At 37.4% G+C, this 14611-nt stretch overlaps 1 protein-coding gene across 14 annotated transcripts in view; it reads left to right on the plus strand.

Annotated features, from left to right (window-relative positions):
• The window catches only part of LOC107757045 (nuclear factor 1 X-type-like), a 94140-nt gene that overhangs the window by 63525 nt on the left and 16004 nt on the right, over positions 1-14611 (plus strand). For all 14 annotated transcript variants that reach the window (XM_016574407.1, XM_016574414.1, XM_016574411.1 and 11 more), the window contains one exon: positions 14397-14459. In XM_016574407.1, the coding sequence (XP_016429893.1) occupies positions 14397-14459 (63 nt within the window). The remainder of the gene's footprint in view (positions 1-14396; positions 14460-14611) is intronic.

A 14611-nucleotide genomic window follows, 5' to 3' on the forward strand; every position in this document is an offset into this window, starting at 1 on the left:
CTGTAGTAGTCAGACTTTTATTTTGTTCCATTTTTGTACCAAAACATTCATATTTTCAGTGCAGTGTCTGAATTAATCTGCGTCACATGCTATATTGCCATCTGCAGGTGGGATCTGACCTGAAGTCATGTAATTATGGTGATTACAGAAAAAAATTTATTTTGTGTATTACTTTATTAGTTTCTAGTTGTTCGTCTATATATGCACTAGTATGCCTAATGTGTATGAGTGAGTGATAAAGGGTGTGTTGCAGTGTGAGAAACGTGTGTGTGTGTGTGTGGGGTGGGGGTGGGGGATCATGAGACGTCTGTCTGCTGCATTGTAAGTGTGTGTTCGTCAAAGATGAAACATGAAAGGACATGAACATGAAACATGAAAGTGTGAGATTTGGACATGTTGAGAGACTTCTGTGGTCTTGCTATTGGCAGACAAATGTTTTCATTTGTCTACTCGCACTGCAATAATATAACCATAACTAGAAACAGAGAGAGTTGCCTGAAGAAGACATTAGATATGCGAGTGCCAGAGAACTGCCTATTCTCATCCTCCTGTATTTCTTTACGTGCTACACTACAAATTACTATTTAAAAGTAGATAACTACATTGAAGCTATATGTTGGAGGAGTGAAGTTTATTTTTTCAGTTTGTAAAGTTGAGTGTGCAACATAATGTGACAAAAACAGTTATTACACTGTTACTTTTTTGGAAAAGTAACTTGTACTATTCTGAGTAATAATTCTGAATTGAAAGAAAAAAGTTAGAAGTTTGAGATGTAAACTCAGAATTTGAGAAAAATGTCTGTATTGCGAGATAAAAAAGTCGCATTTACCTTTTTTAAATTTTTTATCGCGTGGTGGAGAGAAGCTTCCTTATTAGTAGTTAAATAGTTACGTTGGTAGTGTCATTACTTTGAGGAATGTATTTACTCCCCAATACCACATTGTTCTCAAAGAAAGACAGATTGTAATGTTTTGATTTGCTTCTCTACTCTTGTGTCGCTTTCAGTGAATGTTTTATTGAAGAGAAAGTATTATTAAAGCATGTCAGCCACAGGACTATGAGGCAGAACCCACATTAAAGTTCTTCTCTAGCAGCGGTAAGCAAGCGTGACCGGCCTATTAAGACAAGACACTCAAACATGGCTACAGGATCAGGGCACTGACACATAGACTGAAATATTTCTGTTTGTGTGTGTGTGTGAAGGAGCATCAAAGAGTCTGGAGGAAGTGCATTATGGGGAGCTGTCAACACAGACACATTCTCTTGCTCTCATTCTTACACACACACACACACACACACACACGTCACATTCAGGTCAGTGAGGAGGATACGGTTCCTGCTTCCTCTGGTCTTGAACAATGGAAGCTCTATTACTGCCCAGAAATATTTGTAGAGAGAGAGAGTTTATTCAAAAACGTGTGTGCTTACAATATACACAGAGATCATACAAATAAACTTCTACAACACTTTCTTCCTTGTTTCTTACTCCATTTGTACGTACCATATTTCAGCCAAGGCGATTTGCACCCTAAAGCGATTTTCCTAAAGAGATTAGCAGGCTTGCCGTGCTCTATTGTAGATAGTTTATCTGCGAACAAAACAATTGCACTATTCATCCTAGAATCTGATTTGATGCTGCTATGTGCAATAACAGTACTGGATGCAACACACACATTTAGTTCTTGCTTTTTCTGATTGCTTTGCCAGTCTAAGATTATTTCTGTCTACATGTGCATGAGTTTGTAGTATTTAAGGCATATTTGTGTAATTTTATCCATATATTTATCCCTTCCAGAGCTATAAGGCTCTTACATGCTGGCGGACTAGCATTTGGGGATGAGTTCAGTAATCTCATGCACCTCCCCTCAAAGTATGTTTTGTAGGCCTGGATTTAGCAGTGTGTTTGTGACTGCAGGGTATTATGATATTTTATAGCTAAACCTACAGCAGATCAACGGCTACAAGCCATAAAGTATTAGAATGAGTGACTGACTGTCTGCAGAGATAAAGCCTAAATACACTCACATAGATTCAGCCAGATATGCAGTGTGTCTGAGCAAAATGAAAGTAATGGTGTAAAAGAAGTGGATATCTGTGAGTTTTTTCCTGTCCCAGCCATCTTAGGGTCCCCAGGTAGTCTTGAAACATTAGTGAGGTAAAGAGAAAGACGTGTAGGAGAAATTGAGTGCAGTTCAGTACTAAATGTGTTAATGGATCCCAACTGCTCTGATCGGAGAACCAGAGAAGGTTTCGAGATTCCAGAACTCAGTCGCTTTTGTTCTAGAGATTGCTGTCCTGTTATTCAGCAGAGATGCCGGACGGAGTAATTAGCTTGTAGAATGTAACTACCTCAACTCAAAGCTAATGAGAAAATGATGTATCCTTGCCGGCCAGCTAAACATGTGCCAGAGCACATTTTCTAAGAGTCCCGTACCTAAATCTAAAGTGACTTTACACTCTCAGACTCCTCAAAATGTCAGCTTCTCCAAAATGATGCAGTCGATCATCTTCAGCAGGTTATTCAGAGTCTGATAGTATGATCGTGGCTGTGTTTACAGGAGAAAAAGGAGACATTTTAAATGTCATTTTGCAGAAGAACATTTCCACAAAAATAATAAGCAGCACAACTTTTTTCAACATTGATAATAATAAGAAATGTTTCTTGAGCAGCAAATCAGCATATTAGAATGATTTCTGAAGGATCATGTGACACTGAAGACTGGAGAAATGATACTGAAAATTCAGCTTTGCATCACAGAAATAAATTTTACAATATATTCAAATACAAAGCAGTTATTTTAAATGGTAATAATATTTCACAATATTACTGATTTCACAATATTTTTGGTCAAATAAATGCAGCCTTGGTGAGCAAAAGAGACTTCTTCCAAATACATAAGAAAATCTTACAGACCCCAAACTTTTGAATGTTGGTGTGGCAACAAATGGATAAGGATCAACACCCAACTGTACAACAATGATGAGCCAATAAATAAGCTGGACACTTGACCATCATCACAACCTCTCAGACAGACCCTGTGTCGCTCTCTCTGTCTTTCCATCTGATTTCACTTATCTGGCAGTTTCAGTCTGAAAGGATACTTGTGGCCTAATAATCCCACTAAACTGCAATTATCTCTTTTTTTCTCTGATTCCATCTTCAATCCCTCCCCCTCTCTTTCTGTCGACACCCCTGATGAAAAGGGGGAAGCGAGGGGGGCGCTTCTCTGTAACAGAGAGTGTGTGACAGAATTCCTGTGCTCTCTGTGAGAATCTGCAGATGTCGGTGTGGCCGACAAAAATACTAGTCCGTGAAAAGAACAGCGGATGGAAAAGGAGAGGAAGAAAACGAGGGAAAACCCAGCGTCTCGGCCGCAGGGTATGTGCGCTTGCTGCCAGTGAGGTGAACGCCACCCAACTAAAACAGAAAACTAAATCACTAAGCAAATGTTTAGATGTTTGAGCTGCATCTGGTGTTGCGAGCCGAAAGGTTGGACTGCTGCTACTAGTAGCTGAAAAGAAATAAAATCACATAGATCACATCAAATTAAGGAATACGACTGAAATCTGGCAGCATTAAAGGAATATTTCATCCAAAACAATGAAAGTTTGGTCATTATCTGCACCCTCCTGTTGTTACAAATCTGTCAGCTATTTATAAAGACCTCATCTGTCAAAAAGTATTCATTCATGCATTCAAAAGTTTGGGATCAGTACTATTTTTCAATGCTTTTCAAAGAAGTCTCTTCTGCTCACCAAGACTGCATTTATTTGACTAAAAATACAGTAAAAACAGTAATACTGTGAAATGTTATTACAATTTAAAATAGCTGTTTTCTATTTGAATATATTGTAAAATGTAATTCATTCTTGTGATGCAAAGCTGAATTTTCAGCATCATTACTCCAGTCTTTAGTGTCACGTGATCCTTCAGAAATCTTCCTACTATGCTGATTTGCTGCTCAAGAAAAATTTCTTAGCATTATAGATGTTGAAAATGGTTGTGCTGCTTCATATTTTTTTTGTAAATCATGATGCTTTTTTTCAGTATTATTTGATGAATAGAAAGTTGAAAAGAACAGCATTTATTTTAATACAGCATTTATTTGAATAGAAATCGTTTGTATCATTATAAATGTCTTTGCTGTCACTTTTGACTAATATAATATGTCCTTGCTGAATTAGATTATTATTATTATATTATTTCCCAAAAAAAAAAATTCTTACTTACCCCAAACTTTTCCATAATAGTGTATGTACATTTGCTCTGGTGGTCATTCAGTCAAAAGAAGATGTTTTGGATACTATTTTACCTGCTTTTGTCCATACAGTTAAAGTCACAACAGCTTTGAACCCAATTCTGATTTACTGTATGGACACAAAAACACTGAGACCTTTTTTTTCCAAAAGAGCTTTTCTAGTGTTGCACAGAAAGAGATTTAGACAGAGAGGTTTGGAATGACAGTCCTTTTGAAACACTATGAAAAACATACAAATCTAAGTACAAAACATAGTAAACTACACATTGCCTGCGCTCTGTTTCTGACAAGATGTTTTTTAGAAGTCGTCATGCTCTGGAAAGCGATGTGTAATGATATATAGCTCCGGCAGTGCATGACATCTGGGCTTGTAGGTGTTTCTGAGAGGCGGTCTGTCCCGCTTAACCCCGAGGGCTGCTGAGGGCGGGAATAGAGCTGGTTCATTTGAGGTTATAGTGATTTGCTTCATGCCAGATGATAGACAGCACCTGCCTCCCAGCTGTGCTCTACTGGCCCGAGAGTCATAGAGTTGATGCATCTGTGGCCTGTTTCAGGACAGAGCAGATGTCTCCTAGTCTATTCCTCACGTTAAACATGAACCTCACTTCCTGCTCACGTCTTGGGGAGAGAGGGAGAGGAAAATGCACAAATTATTTAAGCATTTAAAATCTGGAAATAAGCATTAAAATACATACTGTTTTTTTTATAGTATAGCCATAAGTCTAAAAGGTATAGTTCTGTCGAAAATTCTGTCACTATTTACTTCATAAGTCAATATTCTTCAAAACATCAATGAAAGTTTGAAACAACATGAGGGAGAGTAAATGATAACGTAATTTGCATTTTTACGTATCCCCTTAAATATATATTTTGAATGGCTGAAATCAATGTGTTGGTTTTGACTCATTCACAAATTCTGGTGCAAATCCCACCAGATAAAACTGCTGCCATCAGTGTTCCTTCCATCAGCTATTTTAGGTTCAGAAGCAACTTTTGCATCTGACATACACACGTACTGGTAACTTTAGGGATTCACTCGCGGTTTTAAATACAGTTATCACTCCAAAACTTTGCAGTGTGTATGTGGCCTTTGTTTCTAACTGCAGACTCCCTTTGATTCAACATCTCTCTCTCTTTATCCCTCTTCCAGCATTTCCCCTTTTTTCCACATAAAGCTGTTTTTCATAAACTAGCCTGGAATAGCAGTCCCTGAGGTCGAGGCCTGAAACACTAGCTCTCTCTGAGCTTTCTGTGTCTGTGTGTGCGTGTGTGTATGTATGGAGGCTGAAACACTAGACTTTTCTGAGCTGCTGCCAAACAGATGCAGTCACTTGCAGTTCCACTGGAGAAACCTTCATGGCTCTTTCTCTCTCATTCTGTTTATTTCTCTGCATCTCGAAACCCCATTCTCACATCAGCCTTGAAGTGTCTTTGTTTGTGCCTGATTTTCAAAGAATAACAGTTTGCTGTTTTATGATCACTCTACAGCTCCATAAATATTAGTTGTTCGTGCAAAATGATTTGGGCATTTTTGTGGTGTTTGCTAAGGCAATCTTCATATCTTTCATCAAAATGGAATAAATTGCTCTTAATCAGAAACGACTTTAGCTGATGTCACCAAGTGTTCTTAAAGGGTTAGTTCACCCAAAAATGAAAATTAGGCTGTGTTTTACTCACCCCCGAGGCATCCTAGGTGTATATGACTTTCTTCTTTCAGACGAATCCAGTCGGAGTTATATAAAAAATTGTCTTTTGATCTTTCAAACTGCCACTCAGTGGGTGTTGCATTGCTTCAGTCCAAAAGAATTTAAATAAAAATTGCCCGTAATAATCACTTGAATCTAGCTTGCGCTCACTGTTGTACACAGAAGCAGTTCCGGGCGGATGACGTATGAGGTCGGCTTTGCGCATGCTCCGCTCAGAAGTGACGCACGCGGAAAAGCAGGGGAGAGATCAAAACAAAACAATGGTCAAGAATTACAAAACGTAATTCTTTTTGAAGTACAAAACGAGGATTTGTAAAGAAGAATGTCAGAGAATTTCGATATAAACAAACAGCTTGAAAGATCAAAGACAATTTTTAATATAACTCCGACTGGATTCGTCTGAAAGAAGAAAGTCATATACACCTAGGATGCCTCGGGGGTGAGTAAAACGCAGCCTCATTTTTGGGTGAACTAACCCTTTAATATTTAACCCCTTTCCTCCCACCGCTATTCTTGATCCAATCACTTCTTAGGATTTGCTGTTAAATATAGTCATTCCATAATATGTGACCCTGGACCACAAAACCAGTCTTAAGTCGCTGGGGTATATTTGTAGCAATAGCCAAAAAAACATTGAATGGGTCAAAATTATAGATTTTTCTTTTATGCCAAAAATCATTAGGATATTAAGCAAAGATCATGTTCCATGAAGATATTTTGTAAATTTCCTACTGTAAATATATCAAAACTTCATTTTTTATTAGTAATATGCATTGCTAAGAACTTCATTTGGACAAGTTTAAAGGCGATTTTCTCAGTATTTAGATTTTTTTGCACCCTCAGATTCCAGATTTTCAAATAGTTGTATCTCGGCCAAATATTTTCCTATCCTAACAAACCATACATCAAAGCTTATTTATTCAGCTTTCAGATGATGTATAAATCTCAATTTAAAAAAATTGACCTTTATGACTGGTTTTGTGGTCCAGGGTCACATATTATAGTCCTATTTTGGACGTAAAATGGATTGCCAAAATGTGTTTCAGGTGCATCCAGCACCATTTAAGAAATGACATGGAGACTTGGGGGTGTAATTTTTTTTACTTTTACCTAGCAACCACTCACAATCCCCTAGCAACCACATAGTAACATTCTAAAAATCATTATAACATTATGATTGGGGATGCCAGAGGTCAAGAGTTTAAATCTTAAATGAATAAAGTTCCTCTTGTAGGCCTAAGTGTTCTGCAGGCTGCTGATTTTTGCTCATCTTATTCAGCTGCAGCAGAATGCTTTGTAAAAAGACACAGAATAAATATGTTCGACATCTAAGTATTTGATTTTTTAACCCCATTGGAATCAAAAATATGAATCAATTAGAATCGGAATCGATAAGCAGAATCGGAATCGGTAAAATTTAAACAATACCCAACCCTACTCCCTACCTAGCAACCGTGTACACATGGAGTAATTCTGATGAAATATAAAAAGAAATGTCTGAAATGTGAACGGTCGTTATTAATAATTGTGATTATAGTTTTTGAGGGAAATAATTGTGATTATCAGTTTAAACATTATCGTGCAGCCCTACTGCATGGCAATGCCTTTGCAACTGCTCTAGCATTGTGGCCGCAAGTTCTACATGGCAAACACTACACATATTTTCTTTAGAACATGTGAAAATGTACTTTAGTTGAGTTTCTGTCATTTGGAAGGGCTCTGTAGGCCTCCATTGAAGCCTGGGACCATCCTACTACACTTTCCTCAGACCGACTGCCTCATATCAGGCAGCATCTGAGAAGAGAAGGTCCCGGATCAGATGAACAACAAGAATCGAGACGGGACAAGCTCCTTATGTCATTTAAATAAGATAAAAGCCAAACCACACACACACAGAGCTCAGGTTAGCACAGATCAGCTGGTCATTAGACTCTGACCTGTGTCTGCACTTCCTCGTCTAGATGTTTGTGTATGTTCATGCACTGATGTTTGCTTGTTTTTAGGACTTCAGAGGATTCTGGGAAAACTTATTGGATCCTGTAATCATGTACTGAGGTTTATTAGTGTGGTAGCACTAAAGGATCATAGCGATAAGCGCATAAACACACGCATGCATTTTGCCCCAGTTTCTAGTGGATAAACTCATGTGAGGCCTGTGTATCCATGTGTAGAAATTTCTACCCTTTGTCCAGCTGTCACGATTGACAGTTCGCTAACCCTCTGTGACCTCCGATGACCATCCGACCCATTGCACAACACACACTCATGACATCATTGAGCATCTGTGTGCTCCAACTACACAATGCACAAAGAACATCAAGGCAGGCTGCTCAGGGGGCGGTGTTTGGATCGGAACCCCCATATGTCATTGGCCTGTGTATTCAGTTTCTAGCTCTGTGATTGGCTGGAAAAGGAACCCCATCGTCCACATGCAAGCATGTTAGGTTTTGGCTCTGTGTCTGGGGGTCAAAGTGTATGTGTGTTCATGTATCAGTGTGTATCTTCTGTCTGTTATTCTGTTTGTTCTCCTCCTCTATTAGTTGTCTGTTCGCTCTGTTCTCTTTGTATAGATGTATGTTGTGTACTCCTCTTTTCTCTTCACTTTCTTTGGCAACAGATCACGTCTGCCTTCCCCCTCCTAATTCTCTCTCCCGGCTTTTTTTGGCAGAACCTTCTGTTCCCAGACCTTCCTCGGGCTCTTTCTCTTTGTATCACTTTCTTTCTCTTTCTGTGGCACAAAGTGGCATTTTTATATTACATGATCTGTTTGGTGGATCTCTGTGGCACTGTCCAAAAAGATCTGCACATTTTTCTGTAGATCAAGAGTGCTGGTCTGTGCAAAACTCACTGCTTTGATGCATGCGTGTTGTTAGCATTGAAAAGTTTGGGGTCAGTAAGATTTTTTATTATTAATAGTTTATTAATATATTAATTAAGGATGCATTTAATACATTTAGAATGTTAGAAAAGATTTCTATTTCATATAAATGCAGTTTTTTTACATTCTATACATTTATGAATCCTGAAAAAAAAAAATCAGTTTTTACAAAAATATTAAGCAGCACAACTTTTTTCTGTCTGTTATTCTGTTTGTTCTCCTCTATTAGTTGTCTGTTCGCTCTGTTCTCTTTGTCTAGATGTATGTTGTGTACTCCTCTCTTCTCTTCACTTTCCTTGGCAACAGATCCTGTCTGCCTTCCCCCTCCTGATTCTCTCTCCCGGCTTTTTTGGCAGAACCTTCTGTTCCCAGACCTCCTTTGGGCTCTTTCTCTTTGTATCACTTTCTTTCTCTTTCTGTGGCACAAAGTGGCATTTTTATATTACATGATCTGTTTGGTGGATCTCTGTGGCACTGTCCAAAAAGATCTGCACATTTTTCTGTAGATCAAGAGTGCTGGTCTGTGCAAAACTCACTGCTTTGATGCCAGGGTGTTGTTAGCATTGAAAAGTTTGGGGTCAGTAAGATTTTTTATTATTAATAGTTTATTAATATATTAATTAAGGATGCATTTAATACATTTAGAATGTTAGAAAAGATTTCTATTTCATATAAATGCAGTTTTTTTACATTCTATACATTTATGAATCCTGAAAAAAAAAAATCAGTTTTTACAAAAATATTAAGCAGCACAACTTTTATGATAAAAAGAAATATATCTTGAGCAGCAAATCAACATTTTTGAATGATTTCTGAAGGATCACGTGACACTGAAGACTGGAGTAATGATGCTGAAAAATCAGCTTTGATCACAGAAAAAAATTAATATATTCAAATTGAAAAAAACTTAAATTCTAATAAAATTTTACTGTATTTACTGTATTTTTGCAAACAAAAAACTAAATATTAATATTAATATTTCTAAATCTTAATATTGACTCCAAAATAGTTGAATGCTAAGGGTATTTTGGTATTTTGACAATATGACCAAGGTCCATCCTTCAGTTTTAAAGTGTAATACTGAGGGTTAGACGTTTGTTCAAATCACTAAGTTTGAGTGTGCAATACTAATAGCAATGATTGGCTCAGAAAGCACAACTAAAACCAAGCAAAACTAAGATTTTTATGTCCAAACTTGGAGGTTTATGATGCAACCTGTTAACATGCACTACAAAAGTTGATAAATATGCTCTAAATGTTGTAATAAAGGTTAAAATGCCAGTGTGTGTGTGTGTGTGAGAGAGAGAGAGAGAGAGAGAGAGAGAGAGAGAGTGTGTGTGTGTGTTTTATACCTGGTATCCTGTGCAGCCCTTTACACATTGAACTATTGTGAAGCCTGTTTAACAGTCATATCCTGTCTGGGTCACGAGGAGTTCTGAGGACACACACACTCACACACATACACACAAATGAATGCACATCCTGCTGTATCTCGCCAGATTTAGATAGTAAGTCTGAGGAGCATTATCAGTGTATTTCTCTGTTTGCATTGCATAAGAGTATGTTTATGATATCATTTATTGGGCTTGTGCTTGTAGTGTGCGGGGAAAGAGAACCACAGCGATCAAACCTCAACAAACTGTGTTTATTTTTATTGACACTGAAAGGTGATGTTTGTTGATGTAAAATTGCACACCTGTGACTTCCCTGAAATGGCCCAAATCTCATCACCTGCTGTCTCCAAAGCTCTAGGGCTTTTCGCTCTGCTGTTAACATGTCTGACTTCCTCACTGCCCTGAGGAGCCCCCTACTGGGAAGAATGAGAATAGACTTAAAAAGCCTGTGATTGGTAAACCTAGCAAAATCAAGTTTAGGTCGCAATGGAGTGCAAAAACAAAAGAAAATAATGCAAAATTACATTTAGCATAAGGAATTTTTTTTTACATAATTTCATGGAAATTAAGAATCTTTCTGTATGTATTGTTACTATTGATATAAAGTTAAGAAAATATGATTTTGTTTTTTGTACTCTATGGTTCAAATGTTTATGGGTCTGTAATATTTTACATTAATAATTGATAACATCAATAATTTATTTGCTCAAGAATACAGTAATATCAGATACATTGCAAAATATGATTACAATTTAAAATAACTGTAAAATAAATGTAATTTATTCCTGTGATCAAAGCTGAATTTTCAGCATCATAACTCCAGTCTTCAGTGTCACATGATCCTTCAGAAATCATTCTAATATACTGATTTGATGATCAGGAAACATTTCTGATTATTATCAATGCTGAAAACACTTGTGGACACCTTTTTTCAGGATTCTTATATGAATATAACATTCAAAATAACAGCATTTATTTATTTTTGTATAATTATAAATGTATTTACTGTCACTTTTTATCAATTTAATGTATCATTGCTGAATAAAAGTATTCATTTCTTTCTGGAAAAAAAACTTACCTACCCAAACAGTTTGAACAGCAGAGTATATAATTTACTTTATGCAAACATTTTGTTTTTCTTGAATTTGAGGTAGAAATGTGACTTTGACAGTTAAAAAAAAATGAATATGAAAGAAAAGAGTAAAATAGAACTGTATCTTTATTTCCATTCAACAAATTATGATCTGTCTTTAGGTGATTATTTTCACTTCTGTAGGGATTTGAGTTACACAGTGTGATTATTATTCCACTTTTTATTTCTTTCTGTCCATCCTTCTCTCATTCTGTCTTTGTGGACGAGGGTCCTTCTAGGGTTCCTTTGAGATCTGATGTGCCCATCTAATCAAAAGCTTGTAAAGAGCCCAAATCACATGTCGGCTTTAGCCAGGGTGTTGCGCGCTGGTGTGAGTGTGTATTAAAGCTATTTATGTCAACACATTGATGGAGACTCTTGGATTTATGTGTGAAAGATGCATCTTTATTTTTCTGCTCTTTTCTCTTGTCTCTCTTCATGCGTGTATGTCTCTTTCTCCATTCTTTCTCTATGTGTGTGTGTGTGTGTGTGTGTGTGTGTGTGTTGGCACACTATGGCTGCAGACGGGCACACAGATGGGTGACAGGCTGTGCCGAAACCACTCTCACACACCTGCTCCTTCATACACAGACTTACACATGCATACATAGAAAAATGTACACACAAATGCACGTTGAAAAACAGCTTGCTTTTAATGAAATAACCTCACAAATTTAGGAGTTTACGTTTGCTGAGCTGCTCCCTAAAGCTCTTCATGTGTGAGTGCAGACAGATGTTTCTCTCGGCTGACTCTGTAACTCCCGAGCATCTGTAATCCACTGCTCTCGCAGTCGAACAGCCCAGTACCGCACATATTTGGATGTCCTCGAGCTATGAGATATTTCTCATCGTGACACTGAGCTCAGGATGAAAAATAAATAATTAGAGCCGAAAAAAAGCCGGAGAATGATGACTATTGGCTGATAAATGAGTGCGGAGAAGGCGGAGGGGATTAGGACGCTTTGGAACACTTTTAAGAGCATTATGGATTAAAAAAAGGTCAGAATGTTTAGCAACATAATGCTAAACCTCTTAAGCGAAACCCAACTGCATGCTGATAAACTGGGACGGAGGGAGGGGGCAAAGAAAAAGAGTCTGTATGGGGTTTAACAACTGTTTGGGTCAGAGAGAGAGAGAGACATGTTTAAAAGACACAGAGAGAGTTGTTTTATAGGCACAAACACATACCTAAAGTTATTATAAATTATAATAAAAAGGACATGTGTGGACATCTACACACTCATAATCATTGAACTTGATGCAGCGTGCAACAAACTTCATTTGACAGCTGCAGCGGATGGAAAGACTGTCAGTAAATAAAAGTGTTAAGAATTGAATTAAGTTTTGGTCTACTCCTCACACAAAGCTGTCATTATGACTTCAGAAGTAAATGTAGCTTAATTTATATTTCCCACTTTTATAAAATAAAAGGACAGAAAATCAAAGAGATGACATGAATGCTTTGACATTAGATTGATCAAAAGTGACAATTATTTATATTCCAAATAAATGCTGTTCTTTTGGACTTTCTATTCATTAGCGAATCCTGAAAAAAAAAACATTGATAATAATAGAAATGTTTCTTGAGCAGCAAATCATCATATTAGAATGATTTCTGAAGGATCATGTGACACTGAAGACTGGAGTTATGATGCTGAAAATTCAGCTTTGATCACAGGAATAAATTAAATTTTAAAATATATTACAATAGAAAAAAGTTATTTTTAATTGTAATAATAAAGTTAGATTGGGGTTTTAATGACCTAACACATTAAAAAAGTAGTTAAATATAGTTTAAAAACTAGTTCAAATGATATTTTTTCTCTTTTGGTTGTGTCTTTTCTCACCTACTGGAGCACACAAGGAGGGTCAGGACCGTCAGCGATGCCCCTTCAAAAACAATAGGAGCATAAAGCTGCAGATGAACAGTACATACTGTATGAACATGTTTTTGGTAATTTGTGTGTGGGTGAAATCAGTTGCAGTGTTTACACTCTGCTCCAGTCTGTGTGTGTAACTTATGTCACTGCATCAAAAGATCACAAAGTTTGCAAGTTCTGTCATTTTTTGCTCATCTTTAAGTCGTTACAAACATGTATGAATTTCTTCCCTACATAGAACACAAAAGGAGAAATTTTGAAGAACATCCCAGCCGCTCTTTTCTGTGTATTGATAAAAAGTGTGACAGGTGCAGCCAAGGTTCAAAATTACACAAACCTGATGCTTTTGTAACACCAGCCTGGGCTTCTTTTGAATTTGTAGCTAATTCAAATGGTAGAATTTCGGGAATCTCCAACACTCATTGAGGCTGAATGACTTGTGGATGCTTTGTTGCAGCGCTTTTGCTCTCAGTCCGAGCATCGGTGAGCTTAAACAGGACTAGGGATGCTGTATGCCATGTGAAACACAACCTACTGTACACATTTTTCAGCCTTGTTCATGCATTTCGGCCTATGTTTATCCTGTGTGTGTGTGTGTGTGTGTGTGTGTGTGTATGTCGTCAGCTAGCAGGAATGTGTGTGCACCGCCAATAATAAGATGGCTGCCAAAGACTAAAATGGCTGCCAGGACTCCAGAAAAAGAGAAAGTGAGAGAGAGATGGAAACAACACGCTAAATGTAGAGAAAAAGAAACCATCTTGCTCTTTCTCCTCCGTTTAGACTGCTGTTCTTTTGTTTGTGTGAGTGTATTTGTCCCTAATCTCTACACACTCTATCAAATCATGCTGGCATGAGCCAGTGTGTTCCCTTATCACCTACAGCCGCCCGATAAACACCTCCACAAACACACATGCACACGCAGCCTGCCATAAACTGTGCTGATAACACACACTTTCATGCATATGTACTCAGACACTCGTTTCTCATTTTTTCTCTCTCGTGTTCACAAAGCTTGACAATATCTGCCCGCAATGTTGTTGTGTCCAAGTGCCTAAACATCACTGAACAATCCAATTAGAACAGTAGTAATTGAATATGAGCCATTTTCTGCCATTTATATGCATCTTTTCCCTGTCTCTCAATGCAGAATCTGAGCAATCAGACAATTCCAATCAACAAGGAGAATCGGACATCAAACCCCCACCAAACGGTGAGACTTACACACTATTATACCATTTAAAAGTTTGGAGTCTGTAAGATTTTTTTAATGATTCTGAAATAAGTCTCTTATGCTCACCAAGGCTGCATTTATTTGATTAAAAAAAATTGTATTGTGGAAAAAGAATATTGTGAAGTATTATT

Source organism: Sinocyclocheilus rhinocerous, unplaced genomic scaffold, assembly GCF_001515625.1.
Source record: "Sinocyclocheilus rhinocerous isolate Xijiao unplaced genomic scaffold, SAMN03320098_v1.1 scaffold953, whole genome shotgun sequence".
Classification (NCBI taxonomy): Eukaryota; Metazoa; Chordata; class Actinopteri; order Cypriniformes; family Cyprinidae; genus Sinocyclocheilus; species Sinocyclocheilus rhinocerous.